The sequence below is a fragment of the Gossypium arboreum genome, chromosome 9 (assembly GCF_025698485.1).
Source record: "Gossypium arboreum isolate Shixiya-1 chromosome 9, ASM2569848v2, whole genome shotgun sequence".
In the NCBI taxonomy this organism is placed as follows: Eukaryota; Viridiplantae; Streptophyta; class Magnoliopsida; order Malvales; family Malvaceae; genus Gossypium; species Gossypium arboreum.
In genome coordinates, this window is record NC_069078.1 from 65,614,531 (window position 1) to 65,632,512 (window position 17,982).

Genomic DNA, 17,982 nt, shown 5'->3' on the forward strand with positions numbered 1-17,982 from the left:
GTAAGATTATGATAGTAAGCTTACTATCAAGTATTAACAGTATGATTTGCAACATATACAATGCACACATACATATAAGATAATCATAACATTAATATTTTCATACCCTGAGTGTTTTCATCTTTCAAGACATTTTCGACCAACAATTAGTAGAAAGTATTGCTAGAAACAACAACAGAGTTCATAACAGCAATTGATACACTCACACATATGGTTACTAGTTAATACCCTTAGAATAGGATTTGATGCCAAATGTCATAATCCACACTACGTTACTAGATATTGTATAATTCGATCAATTCACAATTTTATTCGAAAAGGTACTCAACAGACTGAAAAGAAAAGGGATTCATAACTCTTCTCTAGAACCATAACACGGTGCATAATGTACCAAATGTCCCATGGTCGTATATGCAAGACTAATAATAGTAAGCTTACTATTAACAATATGATTTGCAACATATACATGCATACATACATATAAGATAATCATAACATTAATATTTTCATATCTTCAGTGTTTTCATCTTTCAAGACATTTTCAACTAACCGTTAGTGGAGAGTATTTGCTAGAAACATTCACAGAGTTCATAACAGCAATTGATACACTCACAGCAAGCAAGAGCAGTGCAGAGTTGACTAAGAACGATGTAGCATTGATTATTCATGTATGATAATGTCTGGATGCAGCACATGCAACAGCATCGATCAAGCACTAAGCTGCAACAGTTTGTAGCTGCATTAACCAAAATCTCTGTACCTTCAGGTGACTTTGGTTCATTGGCTCCGGGTGGAATGTTCTTAGCTGTTGCAGTCAAGTTACCAAAGCCCACACCAAGACATCCTAGGGAAACTAGCTTCTGGGTTTTTGAATCTCCCTTTTTTGGAAGGCTTATTTTGTTGAATATCTGGTTCAGTTTACAGAAACTAAGTAAATGAATATACTTGGATTCATTTTTTTCACCTCAAATATATATGCATGTACGTAAAAAAATGAAATACCAACTTTATCATTTATCCTGCCTATACCTTACTCATATAGTCATATCCAGACGTGGGAAAGGTATAGAGACTATAACCTTGCTAGAATCCTCTAAATACGTTGAAACAGGAAATAAAAAGAACTGAAAATGTCCCTGTTAAACACATACCTATATTCAACATATCTATGCATGAGTAGTATGGCTCTTCTCTATTCTTCGTATATTTGAAATTTAATTCCTCTTTTTTTATTTCTAAGAATTTACTCTCTCTAGGTTTAAGATTTTAAAATGCAAGTTCAATTGTTAACACTATTAAAATTCTTTTGTTAAATTCAGGTATATTACAAAGTCATTCTTTTTTGTTCCATGACTACCGAGTGAACTTTTTTTATGTCAAAATGTCGCACAAAAAATTTAACCGATAAAACCCGAATTTTTAAATTCTAAAAGTAGGTACCAAATTCCAAAAAATGGGAAAAGTAAAAGGACTTGGAGCATATTTTAACCTAGAACGTTTTCAATTATTGAAAAACCACGGCCAAAACATCCAAAATCTTATGTCATCTAGAATGATTGATGGTAGAAGTAAGTATTAACTTGTCAGATCAAAAGAAAATTCCAATGAAAGGAAAAGAGATTGAAGTAAGCTATAAAGAAAATCTTAACGAAAGAATATAATTGATGGAAGAAGGGTTAATGGAAATCGGACTGAATTCTGATACAGGGCAAGTGTTTCAAACAAACTCTCAAGTTCTTTCATGTGATTAGGGGATGCTGAAACTGCATTAAAAAATAAATACATACCTCCTGTAGAAGCATCGGTTCTGGCACTTTCTTCTCACTCTCAGTCTGAAGCAGAATCAGGCTAGTATACTCAGATGGAAAACTAGTTTGCAGACTTATTTTGGCGACCTGTAATAGAAATAACTTCAAATTATGGTGCTCGAACTTGGAATGGGTATTTGCTCAAGGACATAGTCAGATTTTTCAAGTTATTCCTTATGTTTGGAGGATCTTTGGAGGTTATCCTTATACCCATGCAACGGATAGGAATGTCAGACATGGGTACTTTAAGAAAAATAAGATTAAAAACAACATAAGCTCGAAAATAATTCGATGATAACTAAAAATATCAGCCAGAATGCAAGAAATGAAAGTTAAATAAAGCTTAAATAAGTAAATTACATGAATTCATCAGGGAGTGATTGTAGATCAGAACAACAAAATCCATCTAGGTTCATCAATAATTGCAGTCCAAACAAAAGGTAATAGGGACCAGCCATGATGTCAAACTAAGCTTAGACATGCCAAATAATTTCTAACTTGGAGCCAATGCTATGTTACTTGGACTCAAGTGTGAATGTCAGATTTGGAGTTTCTGATACAAGTATGTTCAATTTCTTCTAAGTTTTTTGTTTTTCATATATTTGGAAGTTCTTGGAAGGTCATATCTCCATGTTAATGGTTAGATGAGTGTCAGACACTTGAGCGCCAAACACACATATTTTAAAAAAATGAAAAGTTAGAACAATGTTTGCCAGTAGGTTATTTAGGGACAAGCAGAGTTTCAGAAAGTGGCATACCTTATCCTCAAGCTCTTTACTCTCGGACAACCATGCATGACATGTAAGTATATCTATTTGCCTCCTTGTAAGTATCTATTAACAAACATAAGAATGAGAAAAAGAAGATGCATCAGCATCCAAACTTCTATCTCTGCATTTATTGATGAAAATCAATGACTAAATAAGGTCTCAATTCAAAGGTTGATCTTATAATTTTGAAGGTATTTTATTAAAAGGGTATAAAAACTTTTGTAGGAAGTATGGACTTTCAGTAGAAAATTAACACCATAGGTTCCCTACACAACAACGAGTGGAACCACTTATATCATTCAGATTCGGATGGGAGTTTTAAACAAGGCATGTGCACATTGTAGAGTTTTTCATTTAGGGCCCGTATTCCTATAGCTATGTGCATATATGCATCAAACTCAGGGACACAATTACTTCAAAAAGATGAAAAGCGGGAGTAACATGGGAAATCACATGCAGTGAAGTGCTTATGGGAAAACAATGCCTTAAGGAAAAAAAAATGAACCGCAAGGCTCGAAATTATTACATGCAGACCTCAATAGAACATTTAAGAACTGGCAGAGGCAAATGGAAATCAAAGCAGACATGTTACATATGTTTCTTTATGAGTTCAAGTTAACTGCTCCTTGAAATAAAATTGTCAAGTATAAATTCTGAAACTTCCAGTGGTATTAACTTCAGGAGTAGAAAAATTACCCTATCAAATGACATGTCTTTTGCATTTTGCACTTTCAAGTCCATTATAAATGTGCTCATATCTGCTAATCTTCCTTTAACTTTAATAGTGTCTGGAAAATCACCTTTGTATCTGCCCGACATAATCAAAGGACTTTCCAACGAGAGGTCTGGAATACGAGATGGAAACAACTGCAATACCACAAATGGTATTCTTACAGATATAGCTAGGAGGATAATATTTGGACAAGCATATAAAATAGACCACATAGCTATGTTACTCTAACAGTCGAACTCCATATGTACCCAATATGGATATGTTCAATCCTTTTTTACAAAACTTTCAAGTATTTGAAGAGTTTAAGGAGGATCATATCCTCGTGCCCATTTTCATATATGCATCAGATATGATAACAGACATCGATACTTAAAGAAAAATGAAGTCAGAGCAACATTGCCTCATGGTAAAATCGACAATCACACTGAGACAAATATATAACGTCTAAATATTTGACATAAAGGATGAGCAAATTTTATAAACAGCTCTGGCGTACCTCAAGAGAATCAAGATTTTCTGGAATGTTCATAGTTATATCAGCTAGAACAACTGAAGAAGCTGTAGTAAATAATCTCTCCATTCGCAATTCAATGTTATCTGGCCAATAATGGTGAAGTCAGAACAAATATTATTAGGACTGAGCAACAGCAGCTTACAACACTACCTAGTACTGTATTAGTTTAGCATTGAGTTTCCCCATGTTTCCTTCCTATGTTACTCAAGCTTAAATGTAAGTGTCAGATTTGGGTATGCACTGGGTATACTCAAGTTTTTAAAAGTATTTCCATGTATTTGGAGGGTTTTATTCTTGTGACCATGTCAGAAAATATGTCATATCAAACACCTGTTTCAATAAAAATGATGAGTAGGGAAACATGGTTTCATGCTACTTTACTACAAATTAGATCATAGCAGCTTATTCAAAAACAATGAATAATAGTATTTTGATTCTGATAAAAATAGAGCACAAAGTCATTCTTGAGGATGGTATCATTGAAAAAGAAAAAATAAGTACAAATATAAAAGATCTAAAAAGAAAAGGGAAGAATTAGAAGAAACCTAACCTGCATTGTAAGTGCAATCATAATGGCCTCTCCCAATTTGAGCCAGCATTTGCAAGAAGTAATGGTTACAGTACAAACCTAGAAAAGTTTAAACACAAAAATAAGTAGCAATGACGCAAGACTGAAACAGACAAACAAATGTTGCTCAGATGTGTCGATAGATTGTGTTGGTCGATGAACATGAAAGAATTAGTGAAGATCATCAGCTGGTATTGACATCAAAAGTTCAGATTTTAGGTTTACCAATTGACCTTAGCCCAATGGCTGACAAAGGGATAAAAGAGGGTGTCACTTGGTGTAGACTAAACAAGCAAAATGCAACTACTGAGCAATATTACTCAGACTCAACTGTGGGCGCTAGATAGGGTTATCATATTCAATTCTTTTTTCAAGTTTTTTCCTTGTATTTGTAAAGTTCTTTGAAGGTCACACCTTATGTCTGAATATGGGTTGGCACCAATATTTCGAAGAAAAAAAAATGACATTGGTGTCTATGGTTACTACACAATATGTTGGCCCACACCAAGGATGCAGTCTACAGCTGCAGAAATGCATCAAAAGGGCATGAATATACATAAATATATATATGTATGACATATTAAGTGCTTGGAGGAGGACATACAGTGTTCTTGTACATTTTTATAGAAACACGACTCCAGTTTTCAGAAAAGATTCATTTGTATGCAATGAGAAACCAAATCAACTGATAAAAATAATTGCAGCGAAAGCAGAAAGACAAAGAGGGAAAGATGTCCCAAACACCTAAAACCTCACCAATGCCAAAAGTAAATATACGAGGAGAAACTGACCCTCCACTTGTCAAACAACCTTTCACAACATTGCAAATCTCCCTTTCATCTTCAACAGACCCATCAGTTATAAGGAAAACAAGAGGAATGGATTCACTAGTATCAGACAATAACTTCATTGCCTGCAATAACAAATGATAAAACCCTTCCATGTGTCAGTAAATAGTAAATGATCCAGTGATCAGAAAGCTAGAGGCTTAAAACATTAACTCATAGAATTGATCAGTCGCTTAAATGCTGATAACTGATACCTGTTTAAGGGGCTGCATGATATTTGTACCACCATCTGTAGTTAAAATATTACTACTAAGCCACTGAGTTGCTTTTAAAATTGATCCATGAGTAGCCAGCACCATTTTTGGTGAGAATAAGTGACTCTCACTATTAAAAGCAATAATGTTAAAAGAATCTTGTGGATTGAGCTTAGATAGTGATGCCAACAATGCATTCTTTACATTCTCAATTGGAAGTCCTTGCATGCTTTGACTTATGTCAACCACAAAAACCACTTCTCTTCTGAATACCTATCAAATACACCTCATGGTATAAGAATAGCCACGATCCAAAATACAAAAAAAAAAAAAAAGGAATCTTAAACAAGTATGTTAAGGATACTCCAGTTTAAAGCAACCTCAGAGATTTAAATGAAAAGAACCGTAGTTTAGCTTAGTTAGATCATGCAATCAAGTGGTATCCTGTAGGCCTAGGATTCGAATCTCAGCATCTACAACTCCTTCCACTATCCCTAGGCTGCGAACCTCCAAACAAAAGAGAGAGAAAGGAAAAGAATCTACCATAATAAAAATCAGTTTTGCTTGAATTAAACTTTTTTCAATATTGCTCTATATATGTTAGGCTGAAACAGAATGCAACCTTCAGAGATGGATCTCCAGAAAAACCACATCTCTAGACCCATCTAAAAGGGGATAAAACTCCGAGAAAATGATGTTTTCATGACTGCTTTAAGAAAATGGAAAATAAAGAACTTTAAACCGTTGATAAGTGAAAGTTATTTATTTTTAACTAACCCTCCTGATCTGCTTATTTCCAGGGAAAAGATACAGGCAGAACATCTCCCTTTCATCAAAATCACGCAAGGCTGGAGATTGCAGGAGAACCCCACCAAAAAGGTCACTTGAAGTAACCTATAAAAATTGAAGCAATTAACATCACATATGCATCCTTGCAATGTTATATGACCCTAAAAAATCCAAAATAACTTCAACTTAACAGTCAGTTGAAGACTAATCAGTTGTCAAAAGATCTTACAGTATAAGCAAAATCAAGGTCGGAAGTTGACCATGCTGGCACTTCTGCTTCATATACAAAACTTAGTTTACGAACCTCCCGACTTAGTTCCTACAAAGTTATAATAAAATGTCATCTTTTGTATTTCAGAAGCCAGACATTGTTATGAAATTGTCATACCTTCAGAGGGTGGCTACTACATTGGATCATAAGTTCCGTTCCAGAGCCAGAATTAACATTCAATTGTATCTTTTCTCTCTTAGGGATCTTCTTTCCAACCGGAATGACATATGTCGGAAAACTAAAAGGTACAGTGAGGCAAAACTGACTATCCTTGTAGGGCAACTTTTGTGACCAACGGACTTTAATTGAAACATAAGATCCTCCCTCAACCTAACACATATTAAAAACGTATAACTGTTTTTGAAGATAATGATAATATACGCTATATCACCCAGATTCAGATGAATATAGGATACAATCATACAAATATATATGTATTAGGACCGTTCTCGTGCAGTAGGTTGTAACTTAATTTACAAAACTCATGTTGACGAGTTAAACCGAATTGGTTATCTGTCTCTTAAATTTATCAATGTCATGTATATCGTTATCATATAGATCCATAAGAATGTCTTTATTAATGTATTTAACAGTATAAAAACAAATAGACATTTTATTTTACTCAAAACTTGACATATATGATTTACACTAATGGAATATGACAACTGGAAGGTTAAAATATTAATCATACAAAAAATTTATCAAGGTGTATAAAATTACTTAAATTTTGCACCTATGTAAAGTGTTTCTCACCTCATTTTCAAATATATAATTAAAATAAATATATATAAATATTCCTATCCAAACCAATTAACCGTTGGTTATGAAGCCAAGATCGGTCTCAGTTAATTTTGCTTTGGTAATCGATTTTCTATTTTTTGGATTGAAGATCCAAAGTGTTGCATAACCTTAATATATACCGTATGAGTATAATTTTCTTTTTGAAATTTTTTCATATAATTAAATGATCATACCATATTCTTATACCTGAATATGTTAAAAACAACTTTAGCTAACATGATAAATACTAATAAGTTAAGAAAAATAACGAGGACAAAAAAAGAGAGTAATTACTTGTGGAATTCTGAAAGTATATATATGAGGGGTCAAGAAGAAACCATCTCCAGATTTGGCAACTTTTTCCATATCTTTAGAATCAGCTAATGTGACCCATTTTGAATTATAGGACGACTTCTCAGTCTCCGAGATGTCAACCTCAACACCTAGAATCGAACCCTGTTAGCCACATCATGTTTATCTTGAGAATCAAGAAACAGTGAAATGTTATATCAAATTAAAAAAGAAATTAAAAAGAAAAAGAAAAGCAAGAACCCCAAATTTGGCATTATCTAATATCTCACGGTCCCCTGTAGAAAATGCATGAATCTTCAGTCATCATATAATTTGTAGACATGAAAAGATCTGTGAATAGTTAAAAAGGCAATTGCTTTCAAAGTAGATAATAAATCCTAAATCGGTCCACATGAAGAAAAAAAAACAGTTGAATTTTCAGTTTTGCCATTCCTTTTACAATTGACAACTAATAAACATTTTTTAATACTAAACAAATATTAAAATATTTTTAAAAAATGGGATCAGATGTCAAATTAAAAAGATTTTCAATTCAATCCATCTTATTGAACGGGTTCAACCGATCAATTGCACTAAAACATTTAAATATTAAATAAATAATAAACTAAATACTTAATAAAATACTTATTTAATTAAATAATATGATCTTTAATATAAATCTCAAATTCGAAACAATAATTTTTTTTTAAAAAATAATTAAAATGAAAGATTATATTTTTTTGCTTTTGCTTTTGCTTTTGTAATATTTTTCCCCTAACAAACTCTCCACTTGTAAACATAAAGTATTAAGCTATTCAAAAGCAAAAATCACATCGGTCAACTTTAATTCTTCTTTTATATCATTGTCTAATCTCACCATTTCACGCTAAAAACTTTTTTTTTCTTACTATTAAAAATATTTCTAATAATCAGCTCGTTTTCCTTCAAAAAGAAAACAGCTCCTTTTATAATTAAAAAAATTCAAGTGGCTTAAAGAATTGCTACTATATGTTCTTTTTTTGCTCCTGAAGAACTTCAAAACTCCGGTCAGGGTGAAGGAGACAATTTATTTGAATTGAACTAAATTATTCCTTTTCTTTTCTTTTTTTGAAAAAAGTACGAATTAGTTTAGCTACCTGCTCTCCCATTGGAACAGCAACTCGGCAATCACATCTCCGACCGGCCATTATACAGTGCACGCGCCACGCGCCGCTAGCGGTAACGAACGCAGTATCCATCCAACAGTCCACCTCCATGGAAACCTCGTGCATGTGTAACGGAATCAACGCCGGCGGTTCGCACCTACCGTGCACGTACGGCTGGTAGCTAGGTACGTCCGGATTGTCCACCACAGAAGGCTCGGAAACCACCGCGTACGCCATAACCGCTGTCGGAAGATAACAACTCTCCGTCGACGATAAAGACCTCGACATTAATGCCGGCGTCGGTGAAGCTCCTTTGCCGTAGTATATTCGCTTTGATAGCATAAGTCCGCATGACACCGACGACGAGAACTCGTCGGCGATTACGCTTTTTTCGGTCATTATGGTGAATGAAATGAATATGCTAGTTCAGTAGCAGATTTTTTTATTTTTATTTTTTGAAATGCAGTTATTTATTATATGAAGTGAAGATAGAAGCAGGAGCTTTATGGAACCTAATTATATATTGCCACGTTGGACGTGGCAGGTTGTTTATATGAGGTGTAGTAATGCCTCTACAGTAAGAAGTACTCTAAGTTTTTATAAAACCTAATAACGTCATGCCACGTAAGGTTGGATTTTTTTTTTTTTGGCTCTTAAAACTAAATCCTAGAAACATAGCTAGGGATAAAGTAACATTTTAGCCCCTGAATTTGGCATCTTTTCTACTTTGGTCCCTTAATTTTTTTAGTTCACATTAGTCTTGAAATTTTATAACTTTTCTCAATTTAGTCCCTAAACTTGGATTATATTAAGTTATGATGATGTAAGACTTTGATATTGCACTACTTCATCACTTGATAATTTTTTAACTTCTTTAAAAATGTTTTATTAATATTTTCTTTATTTTTAAATTTTATATTTTTTCAAGTTAATATTTTACTAAAGTTACCGAATTTCGAGAGTAATTTTAATAAAAATTAAAGATCAAATTAAAAAATTCACTAAATTTAAAGACTAAATTATGTTTCATTTCTATTACTTAGTAAGAATGTTATTGTTTAAGCAATTCAAAACCGTAAGCTCGTTATCTTTTAATTTATTTAATTAAAATTTAAAAAACTATTAAAACAGCATTATCAGCTTCAACTCGCAACTTCAAAAATATCCTTACATTAAGAATAACAATTTAACTAATATTTGATAAATTAATTATTTTAAAAAATTATAATAATCAACTTTTAATTTAATCAATTTTATTAATCATAGTTTATACAACCCTCGGGCCAAATAATTGCATTTGTTCTGTCTATGCGTAAAGATTGGGTTAAATTAATTGTAATCATTCTAATTGACCTTTGTTTATTTTCTACTAACTTTGACCTTTTATTTAATTATTATTTAGGTCTATTAATTGCTCGTGTTTATTAAATTATTTAAATTACAACAAATCTAATGTTAAATATTTTTCCATATATTATTATTAGACTTGTTCATGAATTGAGTTATCTGTCCAAACTTAAAGGTCAGTCCGAATTTTGAGAAGGTTTAGACAAAAATATTAAGTGCGAAAATGAGCTTAGACAAAAAATAAGGTCCATTTAAAATATGGTCGAGCTCAAACTTGAACATTCAAAGCCGAGTCCGATCCTACTGGACCGCTTTAAGTTTATAATACTTTATACTTTGTAATTTAGAACACATTAAAAATAAATATTTAATATTACTCTAATGTAAACATTAAAATAATATTAAGATGATTATATAAAAAATTCAATAAATAAAAAATGTACAAATTATTAAATATTAAAATAATATGTTATAAATATTTTTAAAAAAATAAAAAAAAATATATGGGAGAGCCTAAAATGGGCTTAGGTTAATCTTTTACAAATATGAATGAATTTAGACAAAATTTCAATCTCAAATTTCGGGCTAGACCAGGCTTGGATAATCATAAAATATATTAATATCATGCTTAAGATCGACCCCAAATCCGTCCCAACCCTACCCATGAGTACTTCTAATTATTATACATTGTCCAAGACCAAATTTTAAAATAAAATTTGAATCAATATTAAACTAATAAAATATTATTATTTAATTTTATAAAATATATAAATAATAATATGAAAATTATTTTAAATTTTAAATGATAAATTATTGATAATTGGTAATTAAAATCTATGTGAATTACAATTATGACCAATGAGTATACAATATATTTCTTAATGCCATAAAAGGACAAAATATTGAAAAAAATTATTGTACAAGTATAATTTATGGGGATCATTACGGCATGGCTCATTCATTTTCTTAGCTAATTTGTCCACTCTAAACTTCTTATTTTGGATTAACTATATTGGTAGTGTCTTAAATATTGTTAATTTTTATCTTTAAATTATATAAAATTATAAAATAATTATTTAATTTTTTTGTTATCAACAGTTAAATTACTAATGAAAATATAACTTGATAATTTTTAAAATTGACTTGATAACAACTTTAGCCCTCAATATTTACACATTGTGTAATATGATTTTTGTAATCTTTTTTAATTATAAAATTGAGGGTTAATTTTTAAAAGAATAAGAAAATATGAAAATTATTATCTAGAACTTTCGGATGTTCCTATTTTTGGTATATTTTCGATTGAAATTAATTAATAATTTTGTTTTTTAGCTTTTTAGATGAGAGGTCACCAAAAACTGCAAAAAATAACAAATTACAAAATGTGTAAATGTTGAGAGTTAAATTTTTTAAAGTCAATATTAAATTGACACAATATATAATTTTTTAGGGTTAAAGTTGTTATTATGCTAATTTTTAAGAACTACCACATCATCTTCGTGTTAACCATTTAATGGTTGGTGACAAAAAAAAAAGACAAATTGAATTAGTTGGGTGACTAAAAAAGAAATTTACTAATAGTCAGGTAACTAACAATGTAGTTTATCCAAATATATTATATCATTAAAATACTTCAAGTCCTTGTACAATTCATATATTTGGAATTTAGTACCTCTATATTTATTTCAATGATTTTAATTCATTTACTTTTCAGATTTAAAATACAAGTCCAATTGTTAATATTGTTAAAATTCTTCATTAAATTTAAGTTCATTACAACGTCTTTTTTTCTTTTGCATGACATCAAGTAAGTACTTTATTTTTATTTCAAATGTCACAACAACGAATTTAACAAAATAAATTTTAAGATATTAATAATTAGACCTAGATTTTGAAATCTAAAAATATAAGGATTAAATTTCTAGAAATAAAATTATAAAGATTAAATTCAAAATATACTGAAAAGTATAGGGATTTGGAGTATATTTTAACATATATTATATTTATTTTGAAATAAAAAAAGATTATAAGTTGAAAATATATAATCAATTTTTTCATATAATATTGGGGTAAGGATGGAGGTAATAATTGAAAGCGTATTAAATGTGTGTATGACAAAAGTTTTAATCATTACTCTGTACAAGTTAAAATAAATAAAAAATTTAAATTTAGACTATTGTCATGATCACTTATGTTGTTTTTTTTTTATAAAGATATGTGACATTATTTTAAATCTATTTGTGGAGGCTTTTTATTAAAGGGTTAATATTTAGTATATTGATAATAGAGGTGAGCACGGGCCGGGTCGTGCTGAGCTCAACTAAAAATTAAGGCACGTTTGCTAATCCAAGGCTCAATCCGAAAAATGGGCCTAAAATTTTGCTCAAACCCAACCTGAATAAAAATGCTAAAACACGGGCTCCACCCGACCGCCAATATTAATTTTATATTAATTTTTATATAATTTAAAAAATATAATACATCAAAATACTAAAAATCAAAATAAATATTTCTCAATAAATTAAAAATAAAATTAAAAATATATATATACTTAAATAACACTAAGGTAGATGTAATTTAACAAGCAAATGTCTCTAAAATAATAACAAAATTAACAAATATCTTTAAAATAATAACAAAATTAACAATAAAATAAGTTTTATACAATATCCAAATAATAACAACAAAATAGTAGCAACATAATAGTAAAATAGTAGCAAAATAGGGAGAAAATAACAAGAAAATAATATTAAAAAAAGTAGCTTTTTTTTTGTCCTTTAGTGGATTCGGGTCAGGCTCAGGCCAAAAATGCCTTACCTGAGGCCCGGTCCAATTTTAAAACGGGCTTCTTTTTTGTCCAAACCTATTTTTCGGGCCTAAATTTTTACTCAAACCCTCCTACATTTTCGACGGGCCTTCGGGCCAAGCCAGGTGGCCCGGCCCATGATCAAGTCTAATTGATAATATATATTTTTATTCTACAAGCAACATTAAAAAATGATTATGTCTCTTTTTCTTAAAATATTTGGTTTTTAATATTTTACTATACCTAATAGAACAATTGTCAATCCCTTAATTTTGATTGTGGAGTCTAAAAACTCCACTAATAGTAAACCAAATATTTTTCCTTTATTAAACTAACCATGTATAGAATAATTGTTGATAAAAAATATGTAAAAGTATACGGGTAACTATTTTAATAAATAAATAATATTTGTTATACTATTAATAGAATTTTAACTCAACAAATAAGGCCAAAAGATAATAAATATTTTATAAGGGTATGATAAAATATTAAAAATATAAATATTTAAAATAAAAATACGTAATGATTTTTAAAATTATTCGCTGAATAAAAAATTCAAAATATTTAAATAATTTGACACATTTAATTCAATTTAAATGATTACATTTTTGGTAAAGAATAATTACTTCTTCTTTTTTTTGCTATTTTTAACTTATGAGTCATGAACCTAAACCTAAACCTAGACCTAAACCGAACTGGTACATTCAATTATTATCCAAATTCAATTAATAAAAAAGGCCAATGAGAATAGAATGAGATCATACACATGAGATTCTTCCCAAGAATGACGCCTGATACCATAGTTCTAAAAGAGTCAAATTTGGTTTTGGTCCCTTTATTATGCTTAAATCCTTTATTTAGTTCATAATTCATATACTTTATTTTAACATAATTTAATCAATCTATTTTTAAAATATTATTAGAAAATTTAAATAGTTAATTTAATTAATTATTTCAGTTAAATACTGACTTAAAATTTTCTTAAAAATAAGAACTATCCATTTATTAAGTCGAGTTAACTTGAGGTTCAAATTTTAAAATTTTCAAGCCTAATTTAATCTATCCAAAATTTTCATACCGCTATTTGAAAGTAATAAATATTAAAAATCATTTTTATATTAATATTTATTTATCTTATAATTAAATTTAAAATAAAGATATTTTAAAATTTTATTTAATTTAAAATTAGGTTAGATCAAATTTAAATTTAATTTTTTTTATCTAAAGTCACCCTAGTCAAGTTAGGCCGATCGAGTGTGCTACTTGGCTCAAGTACATGTTTATTTTCCAAACTCATTAATGAATTTTATTATGTTGAAAGTGTGTTTTTTAATAATTTTTTTAATATTTTAATTAAAATAGTTAATATTAATAATTATTTGAATTAATTAATAATATTATTATAAAAAATAAAATTATGATTTCAAAGGCATGACATAAAAGTGAAACAGCAAAATCACTGGCACCGTCCAGCTTTTTTGGTCAGTCTAATAAATATTATACAGCAAAATAGCAAATCAACAAACGTAGAAAATCTGCTACACGCTGGACCACAGAACACTTTCAATTGTGGTCCAATGTTACTACCCATGATTTCAACCGTCAGATCATCATCGTGATTTGAATCACAAGGACTCTGTGGGTGGACCCCCCAAAAAATACCCCGGCCTGATTGATTAGTTTTGACTTTTTTGTTGTCCTTTTTTTAGAAGAACGAAAAAATATATATATAATCATTCCGTTTTACGGAACTTAGACTTTGATTGAATTGAGGGTCCCAACAAAGAGCTTAGTGTTTATCGGGTGAGGAGTGATAGTAAGATAAGAACTTATTAGCAATGTGATTTTTTTTAAATTTTTCTAAATTTCATCTCTAAATTTAAATTTTGTTAACGTAAAATGATATTATGCTATGAGATTATGTCGTATCTCACTTGAATTTTTTAACAATTTTAAAATATATTTTTTGCATTTTTTTAAAATTTCAGATATTAATGTGATACAATTTTAAAGTGATATGTTACAATTTCTTTAGATGGTTAAAGTTACTCGTACCTTTAGAGAGAGTAACAAGATAGCTGATAGGTTAGCATAAATGACGTTCTCAATATCAGTGAGTAAGTATTTTTTCACGCAACCACCGGATGAAATCTTGCAATCAATACGTGATAATTATTCCGGAGTGACTTGGCCACAAATAGTTTAAGTTATGGTTTAATCCTTCTCTTTGTACCCCAAAAAAATAGAATCTAAGTTTTGAGGAAAAATTGAGAAAAGTTGCTAAGATTCTGGATTAATGTGAACCAACAAAGTTTAGGAATCAAATTAAAAAAAAAATTAAGTTAAGGGACTAAATGTTGTTTTGTCCCTACACAATATTCAAGATAGGGTATGCCATTTTTTGGGTTAATGTACACTTTAGCCCCTGGACTTGGCAACTTATATCTACATGGTACCTAAACTTGTTTTTGAACTTAATTGATACCTAAACTTGGATTCTGTACACCAAGTTGATACTTTTTATTGGTACTTGATCAATACCACTAATTTTAGGCCTAACAATCAATATGATGCTGACATGTGGCATAAAAATAAAAATATTTTTGAAAATTTAAAAAAATTAAAAATTAGGAATTTTTTTCATGCATAATTAACCTAGACAAAAGTTGTCCAAATTAATTTTTAGCAATTTTATATTTTTTATAATTTCAAAATTAAAGTATATTTTTACATAAATTTCAATTTTATGAAATTTTCAATTTTCAATTTTATATTTTAAGAATTTTTCTTAAATTTTAAAATTTTGTTTTATTTTATTTCAAGTGCACTAAACCAGGATAAATGGTTGTCCAGATATAAATGAATGTAAACAACCATTTGTCAAGGTTCATTAGGATCGTGTATTTCTCTAGTAATTTTTATTTTCTATAATTTTAAAATACTAATATAAATATTTTTAAAATAAATTCTAGATCTAAAATAAATTTAATTTATATTAATTAATAAATAAATAAATTTATTTATTTATTTATTTCTTATTCAAGATTTAAACAATAATGATTATAAATCATTTTAAATATTTTTATTAGTTAAGTAATAAAATTAAATTAAATCCCATATCTTAAAATTTTTAAGTAATAAAATTTAAATTATTTTAAATATAGAACTTAGTTAAAAATTATATTATTATTTTTTGAAATTAAAAAATAAAAATACTAGAGGAATACACGGTCATAATGAATATGAACAAATGGTTGTCTAGATTTATTTGTATATGGACAACCAATTGTCCAAATTCATTGTGCACTTTAAAAAATAAAAAAAATGCTTAAAATATAAAAAAATGAAATTTTCATAAAATGAACAATTTTAAAAATATATATTTTATTTTTAAATTGTGAAAATATAAAATTACTAAAAAATTTAGAATAAACATTTACAAGGATTGTTCGAGTTCATTTTGAATGGAAAATTAATAAATAAAAATAAATTTCCTATTTTTAAAATTTTAAATTTTCAGAAATATATATGTTTTAATATTTTATGCACGTGCTAACATTCTGTTTGTTAAACAAAAACTAACTGTGTTAGTTAAATAACAATAAAAAATACTAATTTAATTTATAGAATCTAAGTTTAGATATCGAAAATATACAAATCCTAAATTCAAGTGCTAAAATATACATTACTTTTTTTTATTCCAACTAAAAAACTCGATCCGATCAACATAGGATAAAATTTGATTTAAAATGAAATGTAAATAACCAAAATCCCAAAATAAACTAAATTAACAGTTGTCCCTAAACACCGTCCAAATCCATTTTATTAAAATAAATAAAATTGAATTCAACTAAATTATCACAAATTAACATATCATCCCCAAATTTATTATCATCTTACATAATATAATTAAAACTTAAAATATAAATACCATATAAATAAATAAAAATCCTAAGATTTGGCTTTGATGACAGAACTGAAAGCAAAACAGGAAAGAGGATATTTGCTTTGGATGGAATGAAATGTGTTTAATGTGAACTTATTTATGTGGACCCAAATTAAAATTGAGCGACATCAACGTTTTGTTTTCCAATGTAAAACAAAAGGAGATTATCTTACTTATTTAATTAAAAAACAGTAATCATGATGTTGACAGAAGTGTTCATGAATCAAAAATATTATTTGTATAAGTGCCAAAAACATATTTAAAATATTTCTATTTTAATGTTTTAAATAATTTTAAAGTCAAAGTAGAAATCGTTGACGGTAATGATTAATCCATTTTTAAAATTTTCGTACTCATAAATTCTTTAAAATTTTAAAATAATAAACCAAATAATATTTTATCACTTCGGTCATTAGTATTTGAAAGTAGGGTAAATTATTCAATTGGTGATTTGATTTTCGTAAGTTTTCATCTCAGGTACTAAAAATTAAAAAAAAAATTGTAAATTGGGCATTGTTATTAATAGCCTTTTTCATTTTAGTCGCTAAACTTTAATAAATTTTCTTTCAATTGTCTTGTAAATTTAATGTTATTGCACACTAATACTGTCACTCATCCTTAATAAGTTTTTTGTTGGTCACTCATTTACTTTTTAGAATCATTTCTGTTTCAAAATAAATGGATTTTTACAGGAAATTGAGTTATTTAATTATGGAGATGAAACTAAGTTTTTTTCCTGTATCTAAACACCTGACGTATATTAATTCGGTTACATTCTGACGAGGCACGAAGCACATGTTACTTCAGTTAAATATTGATGAAGTGTTGAGCATATATTACTTCGGATGTACAAATGAGCACAGAGTACAACTATATTAGAGTGTTAGGGTTTCAATCTATGTACCTGATCTTGAGTTCGTGTCTAGTTAATAAAGGTCACAAACTACTAAATATGTAATTGATTATGTTAATTGATATGAAAATGGATAAATATTGTTGATTTGATTAATTGAATCGATAGTATGTGAAACACCATGCAAATTCAGTATCACAAGGCTTTTTGGTTAATGATGTTTCCCCAAGGAAACTCAAGTTTTCCCCGAATAAACCCAAGGTTTCCCCTTATTATTAGAAATGATAAAAATAAAAGAAAATAAAAGGATAAAATGATA

At 28.8% G+C, this 17,982-nt stretch overlaps 1 protein-coding gene across 1 annotated transcript; it reads right to left on the bottom strand.

Annotated features, from left to right (window-relative positions):
- Nucleotides 1–282: 282 nt before the first annotated feature.
- Nucleotides 283–9,251, bottom strand: LOC108454699 (uncharacterized). The gene is made up of 13 exons (XM_017753239.2): nt 8,703–9,251; nt 7,570–7,731; nt 6,613–6,825; nt 6,454–6,543; nt 6,213–6,329; nt 5,436–5,708; nt 5,150–5,306; nt 4,376–4,453; nt 3,808–3,908; nt 3,275–3,445; nt 2,567–2,641; nt 1,788–1,895; nt 283–908 (listed from the first exon to the last, which is right to left on the bottom strand). The coding sequence occupies exons 1-13, from the start codon at nt 9,108–9,110 to the stop codon at nt 570–572; spliced, it is 2,292 nt and encodes a 763-aa protein (XP_017608728.1). The 5' UTR covers nt 9,111–9,251; the 3' UTR covers nt 283–569.
- Nucleotides 9,252–17,982: the final 8,731 nt, after the last annotated feature.